Below are 27,724 nucleotides of genomic sequence, written 5' to 3'. Positions count from 1 at the left end.
GGGATTCGCTCTCCTTTAACTCTCGAACTAATAAGTCACGGAGGGACCGGAAACCCTGGGAGGCGGGCCTTCAGCAGAAGAAGGGGGATCCAAGGGCGGGCTCCTTTTTGGGGGGCTGGATTCTCTAGGGGATGGGTGTGGAGCCGCCTCACCTGTGCTTTCCTAGAGCGTGGTAGGCGGGATTTGGGGCGGGGCCGCGCCTATGGGCGGGGTCAGGGGCGGGGCCGGAGCCGGAGGCGGAGGCGGAGCCGGCGCTGAGCACGGGGCGCGGGCCAGTCACCGGGATCAGATCTGCAGCCTTGGTTCCTCCTTCCAGCCATGGCTCCGCGCTGCTGGCGCTGGTGGCACTGGTCCGTGTGGCCTCGGACCCGACCGCCTGCCGCCAGGAGTACCCCGAGTAGGAGCAGGGCACGCCTGGGACTGGATGGGGGCGCGGGGAGGCCTGCGTGCGCTAAGTGGTGGGCTCGGAGCCACGCTGTGGCAGAGCTGGAGGGGGGAGAGGGGCGAGACTGGAGGGGGTCCACTCAGGCAGACGAGATGCGGGTGGTGTACGGGGCAGATGGCGCGGCCTGTGGGGCGAGATACCCCCAGGGTGAGACAGAGGTCAACAACGATGAGAAGGGGAGACAATATATGTCCACAGATGAGAAAAGGGGTGAATGAGGGTGCTCTGGAGGTCTCTGGGGCAAGAGAGGTCTGGGGCGAAACAGGTGTCTGTCTGTAGGAATGAGACAGGCCGACTGGGACAAGTATGGGGTTCTGTGAAGAGGGGTTAGAGAGGTAAAAGGGGAGCATTGTGGGGAGATCCACAGGGGTGAGAAGGGGGTGACATGGGGTCCGTTGGAAGGATGTGGTATTCTAGCTGGATGCGGAGGAAACTCCGTAAGAAAAATGAAGTACCCAGCAGGGCAGCTTCGTGGGTGAGTGGCGGGGGTTGTTGACTAGGCCATCTTTAGAGACATAGTAAGTTCGTGAGTGATATGTACGGCTCTGAATGAAGACACAGCCTTTGGGGTGTGCTTTGGCACCCTGCAAGTGCCAAAGCTTTGACAAAAAAAGAGGAGGGTGAGGCTTGCGAAGCTCCGTCTTCTGTTCCACGCTGAAGCTGGTTTGGAAGTGTCGCTCTGACCGTCCTCCCCCTCCCCCACCCCAGGCTCCCACCTGCAGTTCTCCACACAGGAGCAGACCCCCCAGATCTGTGTGGTGGGCAGTGGCCCAGCTGGCTTCTACACTGCCCAACACCTGCTAAAGGTAAGCCACGCCCTCCTGGTTCCCTCACCTGCGATTGGTCTGTTCCAGTCCTAAGGGCAAGGCGCACCAGTTTGGGTTTTAAAAGTACTCCTGGATCCCCGTCAGGGAAGGGGTTCCCAGCCCTTCTAGACAAGATACTTTCTGCACGCTTTCTCACCTACGCCTGGGGCTCCCCACTCTAGGACCTCAGCTGTGAGCCAGTGCGTCCTCCTCACGGGCGATGGTCAGTGGCAGACTGTCGCCTGTGCCTCCTTGGCCAAGCCCTGCAGGGAGCTTCCGCAGACCTGCAGGGTGGCTCTGCCCTGCTCCTCATGCTTCCTTCTTTCTTCAGCCTCTGTCTCCACTCCGAGGCGCTACCCCGTCTTCTCAGGGTTTCCGGTAGCTTTACCCTCCTTGCCATACTCTCCTCGCCAATAACTCCCTATGCCGACGCTGCTCCTTCAGCCTGCTCACCACCTCCCGTTCCCTCCCCCAAAGGCCAGCATCTCAAGGCTTACAGTATTGGCCTTGGTTAGCAGGGCTCCAAGGTTACTAATTACCCTTGAAACTTTGCCAGACCTTGAACCTCCCACCAAGGGAGGGAGGAGGGAAGGGAGACCTAGGCTGACTAAGATATGGGACAGTGGCCTCTCTTTGGAGGAACTTGGAGTGTCCGTGAAGAGTCAGGAGAAATGATGAATGTATTAATTATACAAACACATATGCAGATACTTAAAAGGTAGGGTGACCAACCTCCCCAATTTGCCCAGGACACAGGGCTTTCAGTGTTAAAACTAGGAGTATCAGGGAAATGGAAAAAAAAAAAAATGGGAGTGTTTTGGGGAGACGGAGACAAGTTGTCACTCTGATGAAAGTGACCTAAGCCCACCTTTCAAGCAAGTAGGTGAAGGAGCTAATTACGATGGTGTAACCAGCATGAGCTGAATTAGGTGGGGTCAGTCAAAATATTTCCTGGAGAAGTTGCCTTTGCTCTACATTGAAGGAGGCCAGAGGCCCTGGAGAGGGCCTCCTACATGTGGGAGTCACCCCCAAGCAAAGCTGCTGCACGTAGTAGGGCAGCCCTGGGCTCTGGGACAGAGACCAGGGATCTCACAGGGGTTGGGGAGGTCCTGGAGGGTTTTGTGTAAGGGACACTGTGTGAGCTGAGCCTGAACTTTGGGGAGGGAGTGGAGTGGGCCTTCCAGACGGGATTCTCAGGGCCTCCAGTGTGAGCCAAGACTCTGCCTGCACTCAGCTGGCGAACACATGCACTTTCTCTGTGGGAGGTGATGGGGGATGGACACAGAGGCCAGTTACGGGCTGGTCCTTGCCCACTGGGAGCTCCAAGTTACATGCTTGGTGCGTCTGGAGCAGTGGCACTAAGCTGAGTCAGGCGTGGTCTGTATAGCTTCTCATCGCATCCTCAAGACAACCTTCAAGACAGGTGTCATGAGTCTGGCTTCATGGGTGAAGACTCTGCGGCCCAGCGAGGTTGCCCAAGGGCCCACGTGGACAGGGGCGGTGCTGGGATCTGAGCACGGGCCTGGTCTGACGGCAGAGCCCACTCTTCAGCACCATGGTAGCTTGTTCTATAATCTACTACTGGATGACACGTCCCAGGCTTGGCACTGGGGACATGAGTGTGAGCAGGACAGCCATGGTCCACGCTCAAGGACATGATGGTCTAATGTGGGGGTCGTGGGGTGGAGGGGAAGGGGGTTCACATGATACTCTAGGGCTCCAATGGTGTAAGCACAGAAAGCAGGGAGGGGGATTGTACAGCGAGGGGCAGCCTGGAGGAGGAGACGGCCACACTGCTGTCTGCAGGACGGAAGGTGTGTGTGTGGCGGGGTGTGGTGGGGGTGGGAGGCAGGAGAGGGCCAGGCACAGAGAACCGCGTGGACAAAGGCCCAGAGGAAGGAGAGAATGGCCCTTGGGGGCAGGTGAGTTCAGCAAGGTAGCTGTGTGCAGTGAGGACAGAAAGGAGAGGACTGAGGCCCGAGGAGGTAGGTGGGCCCAGACCTTGAACCTCCCACCTTGGGGACCTTGGAAGCCACCGACCAGGCTTGGGTTCAGGCCATTTATCTTGGTGCTACCCATCCCCCTTCCCTCCATCACAGTCCCCGGGGGGTACTTATTAAAATGGACATTTCTGGGCGTTGCTTAGACCTAAGCAAACTGTGGCTGGAGCTCAGGAACCAGCAGTTCTAGGTGAGGGACTGGCAGCACCCCATTTTTGATTTGGAGCTCTCTCTGCCTGCAGGGCAGACAGTGGAGTGGGGAGGCAGGGCTGGTGGCTAGGAGAGCAGTGGGGAGCTGCTGGAGTGGCAGTGGGGTGCCGAGTGGAGCAGGCCAAGGAGAGTAAGGGAGGAGCCCCGGGTTCTGGCTCGGGCTGTGGGTAGATGGCGTGGAACGGAGCACGGAAACAGAAGAGGGAGCTTGGGGCTGAGGGCGCTGGCTGTCGTCGGGATAGGTTTGAGGTGTCTGGGGTGAGTTGTCCAGCCATCTCAGCTTTGGAGCTCAGAGGGACGTCTAGGCAGGAGAGAGAGGGAAATGTCATCAGCAGGTCCTGAGAAATTAGAGGTCACAGGAGGGAGCCGATGAAACCTCCGAGGGTTGGAGAGGAGAGGGTGGCCCGGAAGACGAGGTCGGGCCGTGCAAGATGACTAGTAAACATGTCCGCGGATTTAGCTTCATGGAGGTGGCCTTGGAGAGAGCAGTGTGACCTAGAGGGAAGGATCCATAGCAGGAAGGAATAGAAGATAAAGTCGCATTGCCTAAGGTATTGTCCCCTTGACCTTTGGTCAGCTTGAACTTTGTCTCATGGCGTGGGCATCCAGGGAAGGTTGATGAGCGAGGCAGTGGCTTTCATCGACCGGACCGTATGTTTATCACGGGTCACGCCCTGGGCTAAGCGCTTCGGGCCTTGCTCATTTGCTGTGTGTGGTGCATCATGCCATGAAGGATGGTCTGTGGTACCAGGAAGTTGACCAGCAGTCCTGCGACACAGAGCCGGAGAGCGCTGGGGTCGCCCTGGCTGATGACTCCAAAGCTGGAGCTCTTCCCGGGTACCACACAGTGGGGTTCGAAGGGGGTGGGTCGGGCGCCACCTCTGGCTAGCACGGTTGGGTGGTGGGGGGCCTGGACTTGGATGCAGGCAATGGAGTGGAGGGCAATGGGGGTTTGGACAAAGGGGAGGAGGTGAGCAGGAGCCTTTGTCGGGGTGAGGGAGACTGAAGGGCAGGAGCTCATTGGGCCTGAGTCCCATTGAATTGGGACTATTACGGCCAGAGCCAAGACGGTGGTGGGAAGCAGGGCCGTGTCTGCTGCAGGAGCCCTGAGTGCTTAACTCTGAAACTGATTGACCCCCAGGATGCCTCCTGACAACCCAGAGAGGGTGTGTTATCTGTCCCAGTTTACAGAGGAAGAGCCAGATCCTGGGACTTGCCAGTCACGTGGCTGGTCGGTGCCTGAGCCCAGCCCTGTGCCTTCCCCACAGCCCTACTAGGTGCCCGGGAGGGCAGGCAGCGTGGACCCAGTGTGTGAGTGAGGTTCTTTCTCTAAGACTGAGAGGAGGGCCACTTGCATCTCCCTCTGCTCCCCACATGCCTGAGCTGTACCCCCAACTCCCAGTCCAGCTTGGTCCTCTTTCCAACAGGGTGATCTTAGAGACGAGAGCTAATGCAGGCATGCATTTCAAATGGTGGTTCTCAGGCTATCAGGCTGGCTGGGCATTTCTAGAAGTGTCGAGGGGTTCTAGGGCAGGGCCGTGTGGCATGGCTGACCTAAGGAGATGAAGAAGCCCTCCGATGCCCTCTTCCTGTTGGCTGATTTCTCGATGGGCTGGCACTCCATGAGGTCGACCTTGGCTGCCCCCTTCCTCTGGTCTGGCTCCCTAGGCACACGGGGAGTCAGAGGGTCTCTTCCTCCCTGCAGGGGGTCGAGGCCTCCTCGTGTCCTCAGCCCCCTGAGCTGGGCTCTCCTGCTCTGTCCCGGAAGGGGAGGACACGTAGGGGCCCAGTCCCTCCCTCAGCCCGCTGCCTGCCGCCCTCTCCCCCAGCACCACGCCCGGGCCCACGTGGACATCTACGAGAAGCAGCTCGTGCCCTTCGGCCTGGTGCGCTTTGGCGTGGCACCCGACCACCCCGAGGTGAAGGTAGGTCTCTCTGGGCACGGAGGGGAGGTTCGGAGACTGCGGTCAAGGTGAGGAGGGAAGGGAGGCCACCTGGCCGCATGGGATGACCCCAGTCCCTCTAGATGCCACCCAGGTTCCATCCTGGGGACATTTTGGGGTGAGGGTGGCACAGGCATGGTCCCTGGAGCTGCCCCCTCCTCTAACCCCTCCCACTCCGGGGCCTGCAGAATGTCATCAACACCTTTACCCAGACGGCCCGCTCTGACCGCTGCGCCTTCTACGGCAGCGTGGTCGTGGGCAGGGACGTGACCGTGCCAGAGCTGCGGGCGGCCTACCACGCCGTGGTGCTGGTGAGTGCGGACGGGTGGCCTGGTGGGGGAGGAAACGCACTGGGGCGCAGCGGTGGCTGGAGGTGGCAGCTGAGGGGTGGAAGTGTAGGGGCGAGGCCCAAACCGCTGGGCGCGGGCCGCAGCGGAAGCTGCAAGGAGTCAGCTGGGAGCCTGGTGGGGACTGCCCGGCCCCTTAGCTGGTGCCGAGGGCTCTGGGTCTCTCCTTAGAGTTACGGGGCAGAGAGCCATCAGACTCTGGAGATTCCCGGTGAGGAGCTGCCTGGTGTGTTCTCAGCCCGGGCCTTCGTGGGCTGGTACAATGGGCTTCCTGAGAACCGGGAGGTGAGTTTGGGGAGCATCCCCAGTGCCTCTTCCGCCCTACCCCTCAGCCAGCGCCAGGGGAGCCCTTGGACACCAGAGGTGTGGGAAGAAAAAGCCACTATCCAGGCCTGGGAGGCTCCCAGTGAGCTGACATGTGAGACGTTAGGCTGGCAGAGGCGAGGTGGGAGGGAGGTCAACCGTGGAAGGCCCCTGGGAAGAGGCGGGCTGGGGAGGGGAGGGGGTCGTCCCTCATGGGGGAGCCTGAGGGCTGTGGAGCAGTAACCAGATGCCGATGATGCCAGCGTCTCCCCTCCAGCTGGCACCAGACCTGAGCTGTGACACCGCCGTGATTCTGGGGCAGGGGAACGTGGCTCTGGACGTGGCGCGGATCCTGCTGACCCCACCTGAGCACCTGGAGGTGAGTGGGCAGGTCAGGGGCTGGAGGAGCGCAGGTGAGGTCACACGGAGGAGAGGGCGCCCCCGCTGCAGGGGTCAGGCCTCGTCCCTCCAAGCGGAGCCGGAGCCGAGGGCCCGTCTCCCCTGGCCTCAGGCAGAGAGAGGCCGCTGCAAGGCAGTCCCAGAGCTTCGTCCCGTCCCTGTCCCCTTTGCTCTCAGCACTCCAGCTCCAAGGGCCTTTCAACAAAAAACACCATTCGGCGTGTCACAGTTCTCAGCTCAATTGTCCCTTCCTCAGGAAGCTTTATACCTTCCTCTGATAGACCTGTCTGCTGTTTCAATGCATGTTGTCACCACTGTAATTTTGCATTTATTAACGAGTATTTGATAAGTATCTCCCTCTCCCCCAGATCAGAAGCTCTGTGACGGCCGGCACCATGTCTCTTTTGTGCACCATTAACAATCCCCCTTCCCCCCGCCCCTTGCATGGTGCCCTCATTGGTAAACACACCTGTTGAGTGAGCAAGAGCATGGGCCCGGTTTGCTACTAGTTGGAGTCATTTGCAGAATTGGCGGCAGTGCTCCATATGGCCACCAGGGGGAGGCAGTGGCGCACTTTCAGGCTGCCAACCTTCTCAGGCTTAGGATGGGGACGTGACCAAACCGAGAGGCTCAGTGTTGGATGACTTTAAGGTCCTCCTTTTGTGCCAGAAAACGGACATCACGGAGGCTGCCCTGGGGGCACTGAGGCAGAGTCGCGTGAAGACGGTGTGGATAGTGGGCCGACGAGGACCTCTGCAAGTGGCCTTCACCATTAAGGTGCTAGGGCCAGAGGGAGAGGGGCCAGGGTCCCAAGTAGATGGTCTGCCCTTAGAAGGTGGAGCAGGGCGGAGTCCCTGGGAATGATGCCGCCTGGGCGGAAGAGGGGCGCCGGGCCGGCTCCATGACTTCCGTGGCAGTATCTCCCACCTGGCCTGGGCTCTTGGGTGGACTCTGGAGTGAACAGTACTCAGGGCCTGACCTCCTCCCCCACATCACCCCACCTCACCCCAAGGAGCTTCGGGAGATGATTCACTTACCAGGAACCCGGCCCGTTTTGGATCCTGCGGATTTCTCGGGCCTCCAGGACAGAATCAAGGGTGAGGGGCCCTGGCCTGGCCCCCCAGCTCCCTAGGGAGGGGACGGTCTAGGTCGAGAGGGCTTGTGGGAGGGCATTCGGGGACGGGCTGTAACCCAGGCTCAGCCCTGAGATGTTCCGCACTGCCGACAGAGGCGCCTCGCCCGAGGAAGCGGCTGATGGAATTGCTGCTTCGAACAGCCACGGAGAAGCCGGGGGCGGAGGAAGCCGCCCGCCAGGCGTTGGCCTCCCGGGCCTGGGGTCTCCGCTTTTTCCGAAGCCCCCAGCAGGTGCTGCCCTCGCCAGACGGGCAGCAGGTGGCAGGCATCCGCCTGGCAATCACTAGACTGGAGGTGAGTCTCCTGTTACCCAAAGACACCCCTGTTCTCAAGTCTCCCCACCCTAGCCGGGTGTTGCCCACACTCTCCCCAACAGGGTGTTGGTGAGGCCACCTGGGCAGTGCCCACTGGAGACACGGAGGACCTCCCTTGTGGGCTGGTGCTGAGCAGCGTTGGATATAAGAGCCGCCCCATTGACCCCAGTGTGCCCTTTGACCCCAAACTTGGGATCATTCCCAATATGGAGGGCCGGGTTGTGGATGTACCAGGTGAGAGGATGTGAGAAAGCTAGGTGTCAAACCCGAGGGGGACAGGGAGGCTGGCGTCTCCTGGGGCCATTCACCTTCATCCCGTGACATGCACTGAGAAACTGCTCTGAGCCAGGTCCTGCGGGTCTGGGTCCTGGGGCCCAGCCCCACCTTCCTCCTGGCCCTAGAGTAAGCCCCCAGTCTAGCTGAGGTGCCCACATATGTCTGGTTATTAAGTCATTCAGTTTACTGAGCCCGTTCTGACCCCCTGCTCAGTGCTGGGTTTGGAGATCAAGCAGCAGCCTCAGGGAACTTCCGGTCTGACTAAATATCCACACACCTGTCTGTTCCTTCAGTAAACGTTTCCTGAGGGCTTGCAGGAACTGGAGGTGGGCAAGACCCAGCGCCCACCCTCAGGGAGCTTCTAAGTCTGCAGGGAGGCTGAGGCATAAGCGGGGGACGGTGTGGTAAAAGCAGGTTGAGAAGAATCCGGGGTGGTGGGCCCTGGACGCACCTGGCCCAGCCGAGGGGCTGCTGGGAGGGCTGGGGTGTACGGATGCGCATGCGCACGTGTATCCTGGGGGCTCCGGCTTGCCGGGCTAGTGTCTGGCCACGTCCTCTTTGCTCAGCGCTTCGTTGCTCCCTCTCAGGCCTCTATTGCAGTGGCTGGGTGAAGCGGGGGCCCACAGGTGTCATCGCCACCACCATGACCGACAGCTTCCTCACCAGCCAGGCGCTGCTGCAGGACCTGAAGGCCGGGCTGCTGCCGTCTGGCCCCAGGCCTGGCTACTCGGCTGTGGAGGCCCTGCTCAGCAGCCGAGGTCTGAGCCCTGGGCGCATTCCCAGGAGGTGGGATGGGCAGGCGTGCTCTGGGCTGGGATGGAAGAGGTGGAGGCCGTGACCTGTCTTCCCTCTGCCGCAGGGGTCCGGCCCGTCTCTTTCTCGGACTGGGAGAAGCTGGATGCTGAGGAGGTATCCAGGGGCCAGGGCGCTGGGAAGCCCAGGGAGAAGCTGCTGGATCCTCAGGAGATGCTGCGGCTGCTGGGACGCTGAGCTCATGACCCAGCTGCGCTGGGAGAAGAGGAGTGCCGCTCAGGGGGAGGGGCCGGGGCCCGGCTGAGCCTGAGGGGGCCCTGAGGGGGCTCCGTGCGCAGCTGCGTCCCCTGCCTGCCAGCCACGGGGCCTCGGCTGCCTCTTTCTCAGGGGTCTCCGAATACTTTCTCCTGCCAGAAGATCGCCTTTGTCAGTGTGGGTTTAACTCTAAATAAGGAGATAACCTCAGGGATGGGTGCAGGTGCAGGCTGACCTTCCTCCTCCCCACCTCTCTCCTGCTGAGGGTCACCAGGTCAGGAATATGCTGAAAATAAAACGGCTGCAAACGGAGAGCCAATGTTTGATGTTCCTGCGACTTCTGGCGCCTGGGGTCACCTTCCAGCGGCAGTTCCCCTCCAGCCCCCAGGTGGCGCTGCAGAGCCAGCTCCCTGCTCGGGGGCCTCTTGGAGGGGGTTTGGTAGCCAGTCCTGGCACCCATCATCCCTTCTCTGCTTGGCCCTGCTGCTGCGGCCTGCCTGCCTTCTGCCGGCACTGCAGGCACCCTGGGACCCTGGCCTGCCTGCTCTGTTGGCCCCACTGCCTGGTCCTCTCCCTGGTTAGCTCCAGGTACAACCAAAACAAGAAGAGAAGTGGGAGTGAGGGGACCGGGCAGCGCCTCCGGTGCCGGCCCCCCATTCTGTCTGCTCCCCGTGCCTTACACGCCTCATTGGTTTCCAGCCAGATCAACGAGACTTTTGTCAGTACTAAAATCTCCGTAGCGCTTTGCAGTTTACAAAGCGCGTTCATCTAAATGCCGGTCCCCAAGACGCTGACCTCACTTTATAGACTGAGGGATCCTCAAAATAAACTGGCCCAAGGTCACACGGCTAGTGAGCTGCAGGCTTGAACCCAGGGTTCCGGGCCGGTGTTGTTTTATGAGGCCACTTTAGCCCCAAGTGTCGGGTCTAGGAGCACTGCCCTGGAGAGGAGAGAAAGGACCCAGGCGTCGGCACGCGGGTGGCAAGGAGGGGCTGGAGGAGCGCGGGTGCCAGCGGCGGGGCGGGCCGGCCAGGGCGGGGCGGAGGCGGTGGGCCCCGGTGGCGCGGGCGGCGCGGGCGGCAGCGACAGCTTCGCCACAGCCGGCTGGAGAGCCCTGGGAGCCGGCGGCGCGGCGCGCAGCGCAGCCCGGGATGTAGCGGGGCGCCAGGCGGGCCACGGAGGGGCGCGGGGCGGACCCGGCTCAGCCCTCCAGGCCGCACCACAGGCACCGGCCCCGGGGCGCCCGGGCTCAGGCGCCCGCCGGGCTGGGACAGAGCGCGCCAGCGCGCGGAGCCAAGGCGCCAGGACATGCACCGCGTGGGAGGCGGCCGGCGCGGGCTCTGGGCGCGGGCGCAGCGCCCCTTCCCCCCGGTGAGTGGCGGGCGGCGAGCTGGGGGCGCAAACTTCGCCAACTTGGGGCTATTCTCTGGCGCCACGCGGGCAAGGACAGTGGAGACGGACGCGGGACACCTAGGGAGACTCGGGCCGGCGTAAGGAGCCCGAGGAGGGGGCGACCAGAGAACCGGGACCCTCGGGGGCCCGGCCTGGGGTTTGGACCCGGTCGGGCGGCGAGGAGGAGAGGATGAGAGGCCGAGATGACAGGCGCGCGGCGGGCGCGAGGGAAGGACGCGGGCGACGCGCGCGAGACGTTGGTCTCCTGGGTCGCCGAGCCCTCCGGCTCCTTCGCCTGGCGCCGCGGCAGTGCGGGGGAGGGCGCGGTGCAGAGGCAAGGGAGTCGGGGCTGCGGGACCCCCCAACTGTTGCTGCTGGAAGCCACTGGGGCGGGGAGCGGACCCGCGAGCTGGGGCCGCGGCTGGGTTCGGCCAGGACGGACGGAGCTGGAGCGGGTGGAAAGCAGGGAGGACGAAGGGGGCTGTGGGCGGCTCCAGGAGCCCGCTCCCGGGGGTGCCCGAGCACCCACTGCGCGCGTCTGTCCCCACGCCCCCGCCCCCTCGCCCGCTGCGAGTCCCCCAGGCGCTCCCCGCCCAGCCCTCCTCCTTCCTCTCCTCCGCCCAGCAGGACACGCCCTCCTCTGACCCCGGGGAACCAGCGCGGGCTTCGCGGGGTGGTGGCATCTTCCCTAATTCCGACCCTGCGCCCGGAGGACCCAAGCTCTGTGGGCGAGAAAGGAAGGGTGGGTAGAGAGCGCCCGGGGAGAGCCGAGAGCCCCAGGGTGCTGGGCCCTGGCCGCTGCCGCAGGGGGCTGCTCTAGTCTCCGGGGGCTTCGACTGTGGTCCCCGACGGCGGGGAAGGAGAACCCGAGTCCCTGCTGCGGAGGGCGGGTTGTGCCTAGGCCTAGGCGGGCAGGGCCGGGGACGTGCGATGGCAGAGGCATCCGGCAGCCAGAAAATGCCCAAGGCTGAGTCCCCGACTCAACCCAAGGTCCTGCTGCTACCGGGCGAGCGAAGCCGGAACGGCCGCCGGGCCCTGCGCTCGCCCCAGTGATCCGCCCTGGTTTCCAGCCCTGCTCGCCCGACGGGACTTCTGGCTCGGGTCCCCAGCCTTCCGATGGGGGCACTGCCTTAGCTCTGTCCCCAACCTGGAGCCGTGGGAAAATCAAGAAAAGGAATTTATTTTGGCCTCGTCTGCTGTCTCGGAGCCCGTCTAGTTTCTGGCTGTGGCACTCAGTTTTGAGTCTGTTTCTAAACTCCATACTAAGAATCTGGATAGGAAGGCGAAGGGGACCTGTAGGCCAGAAATCGGACTCCTGGGTTTACTCCAGGGCCTAGGGCAGGCCTGGGCTGTACCCCGCCCACAGCCCCGCCTGTCGGTCGAGCTCCGCCCCGCCTCCAGGCTTGGGGTGACCACCCAACTTGGGGGAGGGGAGGTGGGGAACTAGGAGCTGGTGACGCTCGCAGAAGGTAGCGGAGAGGTGGGGGGCGCCGAGCGCTTGGTGCCCAGTTTGGCCGCCAGGAGGCGTGGCGCGGGTCCCGGCGCCGCGAGTCGCCGCCGCTGTCACCGCTGCCGCCGCCGCCGCCGCATCGCGAGTGTCCTTGAGCCGTGGGTGACGGTGGCTCTCGCCGCTCGCGCCCCCTCCTCCCGCGGGGGGAGCCTGATGCCACGTTCCCTATGAATTATTTATCGCCGGCCTAAAAATACCCCGAACTTCACAGCCCGAGTGTAAGAGACTCCTGCCGAGGGGAGGGGGCGGGGCGCCCCCCGGAGGGGCCCGCGCGGAATCTGCAGGTCTTGGAGGAGGGAGACCTCGGCGCCCGCACCAGTGGAGGCAAGATGGAGGGGCGGCCTTTTCCCTTGACGCCTCTGTTCGGGTTTTGGCTCGGCAGTAGGGCGGGAGGGAAACCCGACGGCAAAGCCGAGGCCACTCACCCGATGGGCAGTGGATCCTCGAGCAGCCAGAGTCTCTCCACTCCTGGAAATCAGCTCGGTTGGTGGGCTGCTGGCCTGGCAGCGGGAACTCTCGGTGTCTGGGGTGTGCGTGTGTGTGTGTGTGTGTGTGTGTGTGCGCGCGCGCGCGCACACGCGAGCCTGCCTGAGACTGGATGAGCCGGGTTTGGGGGCAGAGAAGAGCCCCAGCACGTAGAGGTGCCCATGCCGGCTAAGGACTGACCATTGACACCCTCCTGTCGGCCATTATGGGGTCTATGTGTTCATCAAACATTAACTTAGTGGGTTTCTGGAGGCGGAGGACCACTTCGTGGGTGGTGAGCAGAGGTCTCTAAGACAGCAGCCCATTGTGGGGTAGGGGCAAATTCCGGTCGGGCGAAATGACTCAAGCTGTCTCATAGGTATAGCTTGGAGCTCGCCAGCCCAGGAGAGGTGGGGGAGTGGTGGGAAGAAGTGCGCCTGGCTGAGAGGCGCCCCCAGACCCTCTGTCCGCTCTCCTCAGGCCTCGGAAGCCTGGGTGGACTAAGGCAGGTGCCCTGGGGGAGAGGGATTTAGGTTGGGTTCTGAAAAGTTTGGAATTTCGTCATGTAGTCAACAGGAAGGCAGTGGGAAGAGAATGTTCCAGTCCGAGGGGACAGCAGAGCCAAGGGCTAGAGATGAGGACAGTAGGAGCTGACTAGCCACTAACTGGACTGGCAGGAGAGGGGGGTCCATGGAGGGGAGGGCCGGTGGTTGGGGCGAGAGTGCTTACAGCCCCGTCTATGGGACCACAGTGTCTGTACTTCATTTGTAGCCACCACGAAGCTGTCGTGCTGTTTCGGGAGGGGTGTCACAGCCAGTGAGGCACGCGGTGGTGGGCGGATGGGAGGTTGAGAGGTGGGAGGCCAGGGGGAGGCAAGTGGGGGATCAGAGTGGGCCGAGGCTGATGTATGGCCCTCCGGTCTTTGGGGGAGGCTGGGTGCCACATGGTGATAGCCTTTTTGAATCTGCCTTTTGCTGTTTGAAGCTCAGACGTGCCGGATCGGGGCCGCTCCCTCCAGAGGTATTCTGTGGTCACTCCTGGTGAGAGGCATGCCCAGCCATGACCTCCTCTCCTCCAATCCGAGCGGTCACCTTCCCATCGTAGAACATCTTTGGGGGAGTGCCTTTGGACTTGAGGGAAGGCCTGGGGCCTTCATCTAGTGTCACGTTTTCCAAAAGAAACAAAATGAGAGCTGTGTGTACAATTTAAAAATTTCTTGTAGCCACATTAGAAAAAGAAACATGTGGGCTTCATTTTAATAGTGTATTTTGTTTAACTCAATGTATCTAAAATATTATTTTTTCAACTTGTAATCAATAGAAAAATATTAGTGAGATATTTCACTTTCTTTTTTTCTAAGTCCGCAATATCCAGTGTGTATTTTATACTCACAGCACACCTAGATTCGGATGAGCCACATTTCTAGTGCCCATTGTCACAGGTGACCGACGGCTGCTGTACCGGACAACACAGATCTGAGCTCAGAGCTGGGAGGCAGAGATGGGGGAGGCTGGGGCTTCTCAGAGGGCAGGGAGCCTGCAGGGACCAGAGGTGTAGGCATTGGTGAGCACGACCGTGCCCCATGCAGGTGTAACCTACAGTCCCTGATTGGTGATGGTTGAATGCAATGTGGCATCCTAGACTCACCCACGTTTCCAGGCTGACATCTTAAGGCAGTGTACTAGGAAGCCATGTGCGAAGGTCGGGGGGGTAGATGTCAAGGGCACCAAAACGAATAGTATTTCCTCCCCTGCTCTAAATCCTGTCTTCTCTGCTTGGAATTAAAGCCGGCCTACCCTGGTCACCCTTTGGCCCTTCCCTGTGCAGAAGTTTTGTCAGGGGTGTGATAAAGATGGCACAGGCAAGCAAAGCTGTGGCGGGTGGCCGGCTGGGAGAAAGAGCTCCGTCAGTGGGTACAACCGACCAGCTCGGTGCTTGGTCACAGCCCAAAGCAATGACGTCCATTTAGCAGGCATACAGGTCAGGGCCTGAGGTGAGGTTAAAAAGATCCTGCACCCCAGCGATGGTCTGGGGAAGCAGCTCCTGTAAGGTAGAGACCCCAAGTGCTGCGCAGGTCAGTGGTGTCACACTCCTGCAGTGGATGAGCTGCTGCTGACCGAGGCCGCAGGGGGCGGGACAGGGATGGCCAGTGCCCAGGAGGAGGATGCTCTGTGTGCTCTGTGCTAGGCAGGGGCACACAGAGTAGGGCCCTTGGAGATGTTAGATTCAGTTTAGAATGAAGAATCAGGAGGCCGGGAGAGGAATGTCACAAGAGCTACCGTTTCATCTGGCTGAGGAGCTGTCACCTATAGATAAGGATGCTGATAACAGTGGGTACCCTTCACACTGCGGTGAAGTACGTCCTGTGATTATTCCAGGCCAGAAAACGCAGCTCAGAGAGGGTGAGCCGACTTTCCCCAAGATCACCGAGCTAGTAAACGGCAGAACCGGATTTAAACTCACGTCTATCCGACTCAGATCCATGCACTTGCACACCAGACTGGCATTTTTTGTGTACCTTCCTCAGGCAGAACCCAGATGGATGAGTTTGCAAAGGCCTGGCCTTTGTAGCCAAGTGCGCTGTTCAACAGTCGAATGGAAGTAATGAGCGACTGTCATGGCTCACGTTCTGCCCAGCCCCTGCCCCCTTGGCTGCCCTGGAGATGCTCAGCTAATCTCTCTGTCTCTTTCTCTTTCTCTTTGTCCGTGTCTGTCTGTCTCCCTCTCTCTGCCTCTCTTCGTGGAGGGAGGCTCTCCCCTCTTCTCCTTCATCCTCTGGATGTGCGTCCCTCTGCCTCTGGCCTCCAGCTCCCGTCTGTCTGTTCATGTTTTCTCTCTGTGCCTCTGCCTCCCTCCCTGTGCCTATCCTGATCTCTCTGCAGGACCCTCCAGTGGACATGGGTGGGGCCCTGGGGCCGGCCCTGCTGCTCACCTCACTCCTCGGTGCCTGGGCAGGGCTGGGCCCAGGGCAGGGCGAGCAGGCTGTGACGGTGGCCGTGGTGTTTGGCAGCTCGGGGCTGCCACAGGCCCAAGCCCGGATTCGCCTCACCCCCCAGAGCTTCCTGGACCTGCCCCTGGAGATCCAGCCACTCACCGTGGGGGTCAACAACACCAACCCCAGCAGCCTCCTCACCCAGATCTGTGGGCTCCTGGGCGCCGCCCACGTCCACGGCATCGTCTTCGAGGACAACGTGGGCACTGAGGCTGTGGCCCAGATCCTCGACTTCATCTCCTCCCAGACTCACGTGCCTATCCTCAGCATCAGTGGGGGCTCCGCTGTGGTCCTCACCCCCAAGGTGCCCGTCCAAGCTCATGGGACTGGAGCCAGGCTGGGGCTGGAGGAAGGGGGCTGAATCTGGCCTGGGGCGAGACTTCGGTCCTGGGAAGCTGGGGTTGGGTAGAAGGGACAGGGAGACGGGGACTGAAGGTGTAACACGAGTGAGGGAGGAAAAGGCTGTGGGAACGATCTAGAAGGTAAACTTTCTGGACTGTGTTCACATTTGTGTCCGGATGAGGGGCAGGCAGGTGGCAAGCCCGCTCTGGCTGCGGTGGCAGCCCTGGCCCACCTTCTACCTGCTCCTCTGCGCTGGCCAGGCTCCGGACCCAGGGGCGGAGGGCCAGGCTGGGCATGGGATCTGAGGTACTTAGCGTGCAGAGAGAGCGGCCAGGGCAGTCGCCGTCTGAGGCCTGGGTGGAGGCTGCCCTCGCAGACTTTATATCCTGTGGGGAGAAAATTCTAAACACACTCATCTGCGATCACAGCTAGAATAAGCATTCAGAGGGGAAAACACAGGACGCCATGGGGAGTCGGAGGGGGCCCCCGTTTGGGTAGGGGCTTGTTCGGAGAAGGCCTCCTAAGAAGTGATGCCGAAGCGGAGACCTGGTAGATAAGAGGAGCCGGCATGCTGTGTGTGCGGGTGCAGCGGTGGGGCGTGTCCCGGGCAGAGGGCGCAGGTGGTGTGAACCCCCCGAGATGAGGTGAGAAAGGGTTCCGCGTTTTTGAGGAACAGAGAGAAGCCCGGAGAGGGAGGTGGGGTTCCAACCACATGGAAAGACATTTGGGTTTTACCCTAAGTGAGTAGGGAGCCAAAGAATTGTGTTCAGGGAGACTGATCTGATTCGCCTTTTATGATTATTTCTTACTATGAAGAATCGTAAGCACACTTAAAAGTAGAAGAGTATAATGATCCTGTGTACCCCCATCCAGCCCTGACTGAACTTGCCCCAGCCTTACTCCACCCAGTTCCCCCTCTTCTGTGTTATTTTGAAGCAAAGCACAGATATCCTATTATTCCATCCAGAAACATTCCTGCGTGTATCTCCAGAAGGGCTTAAACAAACAAACACACTATGCATTACCACATCTAAAATATAATAAAAATTCCTTAACATCATCGAATATCCAGCCACTGTTCAAATTTTCCCCATTGTCTCATAAATGTCATCAATGTTTATTTTTAAGTTTGTTTGCTTAAATCAGGAGCCAATTAAGTTCCCAGGTGTGTGTGTGTGGATTGGGTGATATGGCTTCTGAGTCTGTCTCTAGGCTCCTCCTCCATCTCTCTCTCTCTCTCTCTTTTTTCTTGCAATTTCTTTGTCGAAGGAACTGGGTTACTTGTCCTGTAGGGTTTTCTCGGATTTGTTTTTCTTTCTTTCTTTTTTCTTTTTTTAAAAAGATTGGGACAGTCACAGTGTGGTGAAGTCTTGGAGGGGCTGCGGGGGCGGCAGGGAGCGCGCAGTTAGGAGTGGTTTGCATTAGCCCAGGCTCCACCTGGCAGTGCCCTGGGGATTGGAGGCGGAGGAGCAGGGACTGTCTCATTCCCGGGGGTCCACGGAGGATGGCGATCTTTAGGTCCGACACTAGCTCCCAGAACGGGTTTTCCCCACTCTCACAGCGCTTTAGAAAAACACTAAGCCCAGCGTCCCATCTCCGAGATTCCGATTCAGTTGCTCTGGGGCAGGGCTTCCCAAACTAGCAGGCTCAAGAATCATCCGAGGAGCTTGTTAAAATACAGATTCCTGGGAGCCATCCCCAGAGATTCTCATCCAGTAGGTGACGCTAATGACGCTGGTGCTGCGTGCGCCCCAGCACTGGTCGGGGGCCGGGCATGAGTGTTTTAAAAAGCTCTCCAAGTGATCTAATGGGCGGCAGGGGTCAGGAACCGTGTCGGGGGCGGGAGGGAAGGTGTTGTGGGCCAGGGCTCCCGGGACGCCCAGCATCTTCCGACGCAAGGGCGTCTAGGGGCTGATCCAGGGAGCCGAAGTTGAGGCAGGGGCGGGGGCGCGGGGCGGGACTCGGCCCGCCCCGCCCCCGCTCAAGGCCTCCCCGGCCCCGCCCCCAGGAGCCCGGCTCCGCCTTCTTGCAGTTGGGCGTGTCCCTGGAGCAGCAGCTGCAGGTGCTGTTCAAGGTGCTGGAGGAGTACGACTGGAGCGCGTTCGCCGTGATCACCAGCCTGCACCCGGGCCACGCGCTCTTCCTCGAGGGCGTGCGCGCTGTCGCCGACGCCAGCTACCTGAGCTGGCGACTGCTGGACGTGCTCACGCTGGAGCTGGGCCCCGGTGGGACGCGCGCCCGCACCCAGCGCCTGCTGCGCCAGATCGACGCCCCTGTGCTGGTGGCCTACTGCTCGCGCGAGGAGGCAGAGGTGCTCTTCGCTGAGGCGGCGCAGGCTGGCCTGGTGGGGCCCGGGCACGTGTGGCTGGTGCCCAGCCTGGCACTGGGCAGCACCGACGCGCCCCCCGCCGTCTTCCCAGTGGGCCTCATCAGCGTCGTCACCGAGAGCTGGCGACTAAGCCTGCGCCAGAAGGTCCGCGACGGCGTGGCCATTCTGGCCCTGGGCGCCCACGGCTACCTGCGACAGCATGGAGCCCTGCCCGCCCCGGCCGGGGACTGCCGCAGCCACCCTGGGCCCGTCAGCTCTGCCCGGCAGGCCTTCTACAGGTGGGCACCTGCCCAGGCCGTGTGTGTGTGCAGAGGTATGCTGCAGGGGACCTGGGTGGCAGTGAGCTTGGACTCACTGGCTACACCTCCCACTAGCTGTGTGTCTGGGCCAAGTGACCTTGCCTCTCTGAGCCTTAGTTTCTTCATCTGAAAAAAAAATCGGTGTGAGGGGGTGGTGAGGATCGCGGGGGTCAATACAGAGAAACGGAAGACTAAGCACACACTACATGCTCCCCGCTGCCAGTGGTGGTGAGGCAGAAGGTCGGGAGGGGCTGTCTGGCCCTGGGCAGGGGCTGCAGGCAGGGCTAAGGGACCCCCTGACTTTTTCTCCGCTTGCAGGCACCTGCTGAACGTCACCTGGGAGGGCCGGGACTTCTCCTTCAGCCCCGGTGGGTACCTAGTCCAGCCCACCATGGTTGTGATCGCCCTCAACCGGCACCGCCTCTGGGAGATGGTGAGAAGGGGGTGAGCCCAGGGGCCCTCGGTTTCTTCTTATTTTGTCCCCAGCCCTTCTCGCGCCCACAGCTGAGCAGAGAGAGTCCCTTCTGTCCCTTATCCAGCCCCTCATCCTCAGGTCTCAGCTGAAACATCTCCACTGAGCAGCCCCCCAGGTCCCCCAGGTTGGGCAAGGCACTTCAGCTCTGGGCTCCCACGACACCCTGGCCTCCCTCCACTACGAGAACTCTTATCACATAGTCCTGCCCGTGGGGCACTAACCCACAGCCGTGCTGGCCAGACGGGCATGCAAACACATGGGGAGCTCGGCACCTGAGCGGAGATGTGTGCGGAGAACGTGAGAGTAGAGGGCAGGAATTCATTCTGCCTTCAGAGGAGGAAACTGGAGAAGACTTCACAGAAGTGGGGACATTTGGGCTGGGCTGTAGAGGGCTGAGTAGGAGCTCGCTAGGAAGGGCTACTAACCTGGTTTACAGACAGAGGGGTCGGAGGGTTTGGGGCATTTTTAAGCGATGTGTTTGGGGGGTGTGGAGACTGAGGAAGAAGGGTGAAGCGGTGGGGGTAAGTCGGACCTGGGCGTGAAGGGCTTTGAGTGCTGGGGTGAGAGGTCTTTATACCAAGGCCAGGGAAGATGAGTCTGGTGAGGCAGACTCAGGCCTCAGGGAGATGCCATAGGCTGGCAGCAAGCAGTGCAACGGCCGGACCAGAAAACACAAGGGCCGGAGGCGGGAGGAGGCTGCGGGGAGCCCTTCCTTCTGGGCCTCCTGACCCCTCTCCCCTAATCTCCTGTTCTCCAAGTGCTCCGGCCCCGGGCCCTGCTCTGTCCTGCTCCAAGAGTCCCTAGATGTGAGAGGGAAATTCCGGGCTCTGGCAGGCCCCCCCCCCCCCCCCCCCCCGCCGTCCCAGAGGCCCCACCCAGGGGGTGGGAGTAATGTGGCTGGAGGTCCCAGGCTGAGGCTGGCCACCCCCTGCAGGTGGGGCGCTGGGACCACGGCATCCTCCACATGAAGTACCCCGTGTGGCCTCGCTACAGCGCCACCCTGCAGCCCGTGGTCGACAGCCGGCACCTGACGGTGGCCACGCTGGAAGAGCGGCCCTTTGTCATTGTGGAGAGCCCCGACCCTGGCACGGGCGGCTGTGTGCCCAACACTGTGCCCTGCCGCAGGCAGAGTAACCACACCTTCAGGTCCGCGGGAGCGCGCGGGAGCCCGGTGTGAGCCGTGCGCTGCGGCCGGACGGCAGGCGCTGCGTGCGTCCTGGGCGTGGGTGCGGGGGCGGGGCCCACGTGCCAGGCTGGGAGGAGCTGCTGGCTCTGACTCCCGGGGGTCTCTTGGTGGCAGCAGCAGTGACACAGCCCCCTATACCAAGCTTTGCTGTAAGGGCTTCTGCATTGACATCCTCAAGAAACTAGCCAAGGTGGTCAAGTTCTCCTACGACCTGTACCTGGTGACCAACGGCAAACACGGGAAGAGGGTGCACGGCGTGTGGAACGGCATGATCGGGGAGGTAGGCCGGCCCCCGGGGGTCCGCCTGAGCCCACCCGGCAGCCCGCCTGCTGGCCGGGTCCCACACGCCACTCAGCCATTCCCAGCTGCCCCCAGGGCCTTTCCTCCTGTGCTGGGGGTCGGTCAGGGTGGGTCCCAGGCTCAGCTCCTCAAGGGTCTCCCAGCTGGCAGGGGAAACGGCTGTCACCGATGATGCCCCCTCGGGTGGCCAGCACTGAACGTGGAGCCCTGAGGACCGCAGGTGGGAACAACTGACAGCTGACGGGTGCTCGGGGGTGCAGAAGAAGGCTGAGGAGAGTGCTCCAGCCTGCGGGAGCCCCTCCTCCAACCCGGGCCGGACCCCTCTGGCCCCCAGGTGTACTACAAGCGGGCGGACATGGCCATCGGCTCCCTCACCATCAACGAGGAGCGCTCCGAGATCGTGGACTTCTCCGTGCCCTTCGTGGAGACGGGCATCAGCGTGATGGTGGCCCGCAGCAACGGCACCGTGTCCCCCTCCGCCTTCCTGGGTGCGGCTCGGGTGGGCGGGGCGACTGGGGCGGAGGGGCCCGCGATGTGCGATGTGGCTGTGTGGAGCCTGCGTGGGGATGGCGAGCCTGGGCTGGGCCCTCACGGGGCAAGCGCAGCAGCGTTGGGTAAGGGTGGGGGGTGGGGGGGAGCGTGAGAAATGGGGGTGCCGTCGTAAGGGATGGAAAAACCGGGAAGGCGGGCTGGCTTCGGGACGCGCCTGGTGGGCTGGGGCAGCAGGACGAGGGGCGACGCTCCTTAGGGGGCTGGAGGAGCCCACCGGAGCCGGGCTTTCCGACTGGGTTAGGAAATCAGCATTTCTGCAGCGGCCCCTTGCGTCAGGGTCCCTGATGGGTGCTCAGACGCAGCCGTAGTCGTGGCCTTCGCGGAGTGTCCAGTCGGGAGGTCAGGTGAGACTTGCAGTGTGGGGTTGACCTAGAGCCGCGAGGCCAGCAGAGGAAGGAACCCCGGCTCTGCCCCTTCCTGCTGTGTGGCTTTGGGCAGGTCACTGAATCGCTCTGATCAGGGTTCCTCAGCCACGGGGAAGACAACAAACTCCAGGTCAGAGATGAGCGTGGTATCAGAGGAGCAAATGCTTATGGCAGTAATGACTTCTTACTCGGGGAGACTGACACCATTGGTCACGGACCAGTCTCCCCAGCTCCTCGGGCCTAGGTTTCCGTGTCAGTAGGATGAGGAGTGAGACTTGGCCTCAGACGCCCTGATTCTGGGCAGAACAAGCAGCTCGTCCAGGCCGGGCCGGGCAGGGGAGTTCCAGAAGAGGAGTGTGGTCAGCAGGGCTGGCCGGCAAGGGAGGAGAGGATGGAAGAAATCCCTTGGGCTCTGCGGGCTCTGGCTTGGGGGTGGAGGGGTGGTGGGGGGATGGGGAGGTGAGACCGGTTGCAGGCAGACGGGTGGGAGAGGGAGGGGAGGGAGCGTGGATATAGACCTTCTTTCTGTGAATGAAGGCCAGGGGAGGTGTGAAGTCAAAGGGAGATGTCCTAGGGTGGGGCGATGGGACCCGGTACCAGGGTAGGTAGGAGGGGGAGACCAAGAACGCTGGAGAGCCTGGCCCCCCTCGGGGTGGCGTTTCTCATGAGGCTCTGCTGCTCTCAGTCCGGGACCCCTCTGCTCAGCCTGCTGGGCCGATGGGCCCTGCTTCGACCCATCGTGTCTGGACCCAGCTCCCGGGGCTGTGGGCGAGTGGGGCAGCACGGAGGCCTCTGAGCCGCCTCCCTCTGTCCCCAGAGCCCTACAGCCCTTCGGTGTGGGTGATGATGTTCGTCATGTGCCTCACCGTGGTGGCCGTCACCGTCTTCATGTTCGAGTACTTCAGCCCCGTCAGCTACAACCAGAACCTCACCAGCGGCAAGAGTAAGCTCTCACCTGGGCCTGGAAGGGAGGAGCAGGGCTGCCCCGTCCCAGAGGGGTGGCTTCGGGGCAGGTCCGGTGGGAGGTCTCTGGCCTTCGACAGCACGCAAGGGGCCAATCAGATACGCGAGAGAGAAACAAGGTCAGCCGACTTGCCCTGGGGTGGGGATGGCCAGGGATGGGGTCCCCACCCAGGAGACAGTGGGGACAAGAGCTGTGGAGTCAGGTGGGTTGAGGCCAGAGCCCCACTGTGCTGTGCCAGAAGACCCCCAGTATCTGCTCTCTCGCCCCCAGAGTCTGGAGGCCCGTCCTTCACCATTGGCAAGTCCGTGTGGCTGCTGTGGGCGCTGGTCTTCAACAACTCAGTGCCCATTGAGAACCCCCGGGGCACCACCAGCAAGATCATGGTCCTGGTCTGGGCCTTTTTTGCCGTCATCTTCCTCGCCAGCTACACTGCCAACCTGGCCGCCTTCATGATTCAGGAGCAGTACATAGATACCGTGTCTGGCCTCAGTGACAAGAAGGTTCTGGGGCCGCAGCTGGCGGAGGGTGGGGGAAGGGCTCGGGTGGGACTCAGGACAGCGGGAGTCGGTAGAATTTGACCCGGAGGCTGGAGCAGGAAGGAGATGGGGAGCCTGGTGAGGCGGGGGCTGGTGGGGGAGAGATGGCCACAGGAATGGCCTGGACAGAATCGAAGACCATTCTGCTCTCACTATGCAAGTGCAGACTATGGGGATGGGGTTGGGGGATGGGGCCGGGGGGTGGGTAGTGAGGTGACTAGAAGGTTTGGGGGAGGGTCGCCAATGGCGGCTGCCCTGTGCCCACAGTTTCAGCGGCCTCAAGACCAGTACCCACCCTTCCGCTTTGGCACGGTGCCCAACGGCAGCACCGAGAGAAACATCCGCAGCAACTACCGTGACATGCACAGCCACATGGTCAAGTTCAACCAGCGCTCGGTGGAGGATGCCCTCACCAGCCTCAAGATGGGGTGGGTCCTCCGCGCCGAACTCGTCCTCCGTCTCTACCCACACACCTCCCCGGTGGCGTGTCAGGCCCTAGCGTGGCGTCCTCACCCCACACGACCCCCGGTCTGTGGGCTCTGCCTGTCCCTAGGAAGCTGGACGCCTTCATCTACGACGCTGCCGTCCTCAATTACATGGCGGGCAAGGACGAGGGCTGCAAGCTGGTCACCATCGGCTCGGGCAAGGTCTTCGCCACCACTGGCTACGGCATCGCCATGCAGAAGGACTCCCACTGGAAGCGGGCCATCGACCTGGCGCTCCTGCAGTTCCTGGGGGATGGTGGGTGCCGCCGCTGCCGGGGACCGGGGTGGGCCCAGGGTGAGTCGCAGAGCTGGGTCTGGCGACTGCAGAAGGCTGGTCAGCAGCACCACCATTCCGAGTCCCCAGGGCCTGTGTGCAGGGGGAGGTCTCTGGGGTGAGCGGATGGGGTGGTGTGTGTGTGTGTGTGTGTGTGTGTGTGTGTGTGTAGGGAGTGAATGGGTTTGCCGGGAGGGAGTAGGAAATAGGACTGGGGGGTCCCTGAAGGGCAGGAAGACAGGAAAGAGCTCGGGCCACACAGCGCAGGCTGGGGATGGCTGAATTTCTTTTCCCATCTTGAGATTACCTGGGGTAATGCCAAGGGCTTGCCTAGTCGGAGCTGGGGCCCAGGCTTGCCTTGGCACCGGGGCTCGTGTGTTTGAGGGCTCCAGCTGAGCCTGCCCCTAAAACCCAGAGAGTTTACGGTTCCAACACTATTAGATAGATAACAAATGGTCTGATTTTCCATCAGTGCCGTAGAGTAATGAGAGTAATACCAAGGAAGGTGCCCGTGGTCTCCGTGGGGGTCCGGGCCTTTTGTATGTATTCTCTACATACCAGGCACGTAGAGAATCGATATGTGTTTGACAAATTAATGAATGACATTCGCCCGCTCACCAAGCTTTCCCTGGCCATGTGAGAGGCGGGCCTGTCAAAGGCTGGCACTGCCCACCCCACCCCCACTCTCCTTTCTTCCTGCTCGTTGACACCCCCACCCCCAATCCTGCCCCCGCTGGGCTGGATTCCCCAGGTGGGCCTGGGGAATACAAAGGGTAGCACCCTGGTTCCAGACCCTTCCTCACGCAAGGCTTGGGTGGGCATTGGGAGGGTCCTTCCTGAGCCAGGTGCGCCCCAAACCAGGGGAGACACAGAAGCTGGAGACGGTGTGGCTCTCGGGGATCTGCCAGAACGAGAAGAACGAGGTGATGAGCAGCAAGCTGGACATCGACAACATGGCCGGCGTCTTCTACATGCTGCTCGTGGCCATGGGGCTGGCCCTGCTGGTCTTCGCCTGGGAGCACCTGGTGTACTGGAGGCTGCGCCACTCTGTGCCCAACACGTCCCGGCTGGACTTCCTGTTGGCCTTCAGCAGGGTGGGTGGCCACCGCACTCTAGACAGGGCCGGCTGTATCGGCACCAACTCAGATCAGTCAGCGCTAGCCATGGCCCCCTTTGCAGATGTGAAAACCGAGGGGCCGGGAGGTGGCATGGCCGCCAGCGTCACACAGCGGAAGAGGACCAGAGCCCTGCACCAGGCAGGGGAGCACTCTGGAGCCAGGCTGACTCGGGCTGGCGTCCTCCCTGCCATTTACAACCTGTGTGACTTTAGGAGGAGGTAGCCTCTTGGAGCCTCAGATAACTCCTCCGTAAACTCCCACAGCAACATGCGCCTAGTAAGCAGGTGGTGCCTAATGAATGTTAGTTGCTTCTTAGGACTTACAGGTGCCTCGGACAGGGAGGTGGGCTTGTCCGGAGAGGAGGATGCCCCTGCTCACAGCGTGTGTCCTCCCTACCGCCCAGGGCATCTACAGCTGCTTCGGCGGGGTGCAGAGCCTGGCCAGCCCCGCGCGGCCACCCAGCCCGGACCTCACCGCCAGCTCGGCCCAGGCCAGCGTGCTCAAGATGCTGCAGGCCGCGCGTGACATGGTGACCACAGCAGGGGTGAGCAGCTCCCTGGACCGCGCCACGCGCACCATTGAGAACTGGGGCAGCCGCCGCGCCCCTCCGCCTCCCGCCAGCCCTGGCCCTCCGCGGCCCAACCCCGGCCCGCCCCCCAACCCGAGCCCCAACGGCTGGAGGCCACCAGGAGGATGCCGCGCCGCGCCAGGGCGCAGGGCACCGCAGCCCCCGGGCCGCCCCCCGACGCCAGGGCCGCCCCTGCCCGACGTTTCCCAGGTGTCGGGCGCGCCGGCCTGGGAGGCACGGTGGCCGTCGCGGACCCGGCGCGGCGGGTGGCACCTCTCGGCCTCTGAACGGCGCGCGCTCCCGGAGCGCCCCCTGTCGCCCGAGCGCTGCTACTACAGTTCTTTCCCTCGAGCCGACCGGTCGGGGCGCCCCTTCCTCCCGCTCTTCCCGGAGCCCCCGGAGCCCGAGAACCTGCCCCTGCTCGGGCCGGAGCAGCTGGCCCGGAGGGAGGCCCTGCTGCACGCCGCCTGGGCCCGGGGCGCCCGCGCACGCCACGCCTCCCTGCCCTGCTCGGTGGCGGAGGCCTTCGCCAGGCCCAGCTCGCTGCCCGCCCAGTGTGCCCGCCCAGCCTGCGGGCGCTTGGCACAGTCGATGCGGCTGCCGTCCTACCGGGAGGCCTGCCAGGAGGGCGTGTGGGCGGGGGCCCCCGCCTGGCCGCACAGACAGCACGCCTGCCTCCACGCCCACGCCCACCTGCCGCTTTGCTGGAGGGCTGTCTGCCCTCATCTCCCACCCTGCGCCCGCCATGGCCCCTGGCTCGCTGCGGCCTGGGGGCCTCCAGGGCACAGGGGCAGGACTCTGGGGAAGAGCACAAGCTACAGGGACCGTGGGGGGCTGGAAGAGGTCAACAAGGTGGCCTGTGGGACGCACGGCTTCCTGGGGCCTTGCACTTGGAGGCGGATCAACAGCTTGGAGTCAGAAGTGTGAGCTGTCAGCCACTCTTGCTCCTGGTTCAGCTGGATTCTCCAACTGGCACTGCCAGGTCAGGGGGCACGCAGGCTTGGACTTTTCTGCCATGAAGTCCTGGCCATGGGACCCCAGTGACAATGATGGCACTTTAGTGACTCCAGTGGCCTCAGGTCCTGGTGTGAGCTCAGTCTGTACTGTCCTCTTATTACGCCCAGCCCTTCCCACTGGACCCAGAGTCACAGGGAACAGTGGGGTCTCCCTGCCCTGCTGTCAGTCAGTTCCTGGTCACGGCTGCTGGGAGCTGGGCGTGGGAGCACAGAGGCGGGAACTCAGGGTTGGGGCAGGCCTTCCTCCGCTGGCTGGGGTTTCTTCTCATAGCGCTGGGACATTAAACAAACTTTTACAACCCAGTGGTCCTGGCCGCCTCATTCCGCATTCCTGGAGGGGGTACGTCACAGCCCATGGGCAACGGGAACATCACGGGAGTACCTCAGGCCGGGTGTCCGCCTAGGGCGGCGGGCAGCTCCCTGTGGGCGAGCATCTGGGAGGTGGGGCTGTGAGGGGGCCCCAGCCGCAGAAGCCCCTTGGTACTCAGTGCCAGCTACCGCCCACCCTGGTGCCGGATGTGACAAATGTGCTCAGCGCAGGGGCGCTTGTGGCGATGGATGGAGTTCACCCTTCAGTCTCCTTGAAAAGAGAGCCTGGTGCCAGGGGCTGCGGGTGTCCCGTCCTGCCAAGTGCCCACCTGGGAGCCCGACAGTATCATGGTGGGAACGGCAGGGCGAGGTCTGTCGTGGGGAGGCTGCTGGGCTCTCCCGGGGCCCTGGCTGGCTGCATTCTCTCCAGGGTGGATGTGCAGGGCTCTGAACTACCTGCTCGTTCTGGAAGCCTGGCACAGGTGGCTCCCGGGGTCAAGCACGGCTCCGCCTTGCTGGCGCTGGGACTCCTCAGAAAGGAGGTCAGAGCGTTGGCGCTACAGTCTCAGCCCTTCGTCCTCCCTCTTGGCTCCCAGACCTACCTCCCTTCTCTGTCACATGTCATCGGCTCTGGACCTGATGGCTCTTGCTTACAATTCTCAATGTTTCCACATCTGTGATTACATTCAGCTGCCATAATGACGCTGGGAAGCAAGCAAGCGCTCAGTATTCCTTTCATTCCACAAACACAGTGAACGTGACTGGTCCTGTCAGACCCTCTCCTAACTGCTCAGCATGTGAAAGCCGAGGCCTTGCTGCCCTCGACAAGCTGGGTGAGGCAGGACAGAAATGAGCACAGCGGGAGGCCGGGGCGGGCAGCTGGGCGCCAAGACCATGTCGTGGCCGCCCCCCAGTGCCCTTCCACATAGCTCTTTGCTGGTTCCGGCTTCGGCCTCCCAAGGCTCCACTACCGGGATTGGGCCCTGAAAAACGAAGTGTTTTGTTGGGATTTGAGAGCTGAAATGGTGGAGTGGGGGGTGTTGCTATCCTCTCCCCCCCATT

The 27,724-nt window shown here is 62.1% G+C and overlaps 2 protein-coding genes across 6 annotated transcripts; both read left to right on the top strand.

The window, feature by feature from the left end:
- Positions 1 to 131: 131 nt before the first annotated feature.
- FDXR (ferredoxin reductase) lies at positions 132 to 9,499 on the top strand. 2 transcript variants are annotated; one of them, XR_004951527.1, is made up of 12 exons: positions 132 to 397; positions 1,154 to 1,251; positions 5,291 to 5,386; positions 5,593 to 5,715; positions 5,923 to 6,036; positions 6,332 to 6,433; positions 7,123 to 7,230; positions 7,466 to 7,550; positions 7,682 to 7,881; positions 7,964 to 8,135; positions 8,844 to 8,935; positions 9,037 to 9,172. XR_004951527.1 is itself a non-coding variant. In XM_016132572.2 (12 exons), exons 1-12 carry the CDS (start codon positions 319 to 321, stop codon positions 9,165 to 9,167), a joined length of 1,479 nt encoding a protein of 492 aa, XP_015988058.2. In that variant the 5' UTR covers positions 135 to 318; the 3' UTR covers positions 9,168 to 9,499. The 2 variants fall into 2 exon arrangements, 1 of the variants encoding a protein (XP_015988058.2); XM_016132572.2 differs by having other exon boundaries at positions 135 to 397; positions 8,765 to 8,935; positions 9,037 to 9,499.
- Positions 9,500 to 10,302: 803 nt separating this feature from the next.
- GRIN2C (glutamate ionotropic receptor NMDA type subunit 2C) lies at positions 10,303 to 27,093 on the top strand. Of its 4 annotated transcripts, none has more exons than XM_036223575.1 (13): positions 10,303 to 10,556; positions 15,609 to 15,848; positions 17,895 to 18,493; positions 18,833 to 18,947; positions 19,924 to 20,135; positions 20,293 to 20,455; positions 20,810 to 20,963; positions 22,210 to 22,335; positions 22,627 to 22,856; positions 23,160 to 23,320; positions 23,446 to 23,633; positions 24,480 to 24,745; positions 25,173 to 27,093. In XM_036223575.1, exons 1-13 carry the CDS (start codon positions 10,494 to 10,496, stop codon positions 26,262 to 26,264), a joined length of 3,609 nt encoding a protein of 1,202 aa, XP_036079468.1. In that variant the 5' UTR covers positions 10,303 to 10,493; the 3' UTR covers positions 26,265 to 27,093. The 4 variants fall into 4 exon arrangements, with proteins under 4 accessions (XP_036079468.1, XP_036079469.1, XP_036079466.1 ...); XM_036223573.1 differs by having other exon boundaries at positions 10,514 to 10,556; positions 15,361 to 15,848; XM_036223576.1 differs by lacking the exon at positions 15,609 to 15,848.
- Positions 27,094 to 27,724: the final 631 nt, after the last annotated feature.

This window comes from Rousettus aegyptiacus, unplaced genomic scaffold (assembly GCF_014176215.1).
Source record: "Rousettus aegyptiacus isolate mRouAeg1 unplaced genomic scaffold, mRouAeg1.p scaffold_m13_p_6, whole genome shotgun sequence".
NCBI classification, from domain to species: domain Eukaryota; kingdom Metazoa; phylum Chordata; class Mammalia; order Chiroptera; family Pteropodidae; genus Rousettus; species Rousettus aegyptiacus.
Note: the sequence above shows the minus strand (reverse complement) of the source record. Positions and strands in the feature narration are given on the sequence as shown.

Excerpts from the sequence above, each read along its gene's own strand:
- FDXR (XM_016132572.2), top strand. The coding sequence starts at position 319 with ATGGCTCCGCGCTGCTGGCGCTGGTGGCACTGGTCCGTGTGGCCTCGG. Across the intron at positions 5,387-5,592 it reads CCGACCACCCCGAGGTGAAG|AATGTCATCAACACCTTTAC; the intron begins GTAGGTCTCTCT and ends CGGGGCCTGCAG. Across the intron at positions 8,936-9,036 it reads GGCCCTGCTCAGCAGCCGAG|GGGTCCGGCCCGTCTCTTTC; the intron begins GTCTGAGCCCTG and ends CCTCTGCCGCAG.
- GRIN2C (XM_036223573.1), top strand. The coding sequence starts at position 15,378 with ATGTTTTCTCTCTGTGCCTCTGCCTCCCTCCCTGTGCCTATCCTGATC. Across the intron at positions 22,857-23,159 it reads CTGGCCTCAGTGACAAGAAG|TTTCAGCGGCCTCAAGACCA; the intron begins GTTCTGGGGCCG and ends CTGTGCCCACAG. Across the intron at positions 24,746-25,172 it reads TCCTGTTGGCCTTCAGCAGG|GGCATCTACAGCTGCTTCGG; the intron begins GTGGGTGGCCAC and ends CCTACCGCCCAG.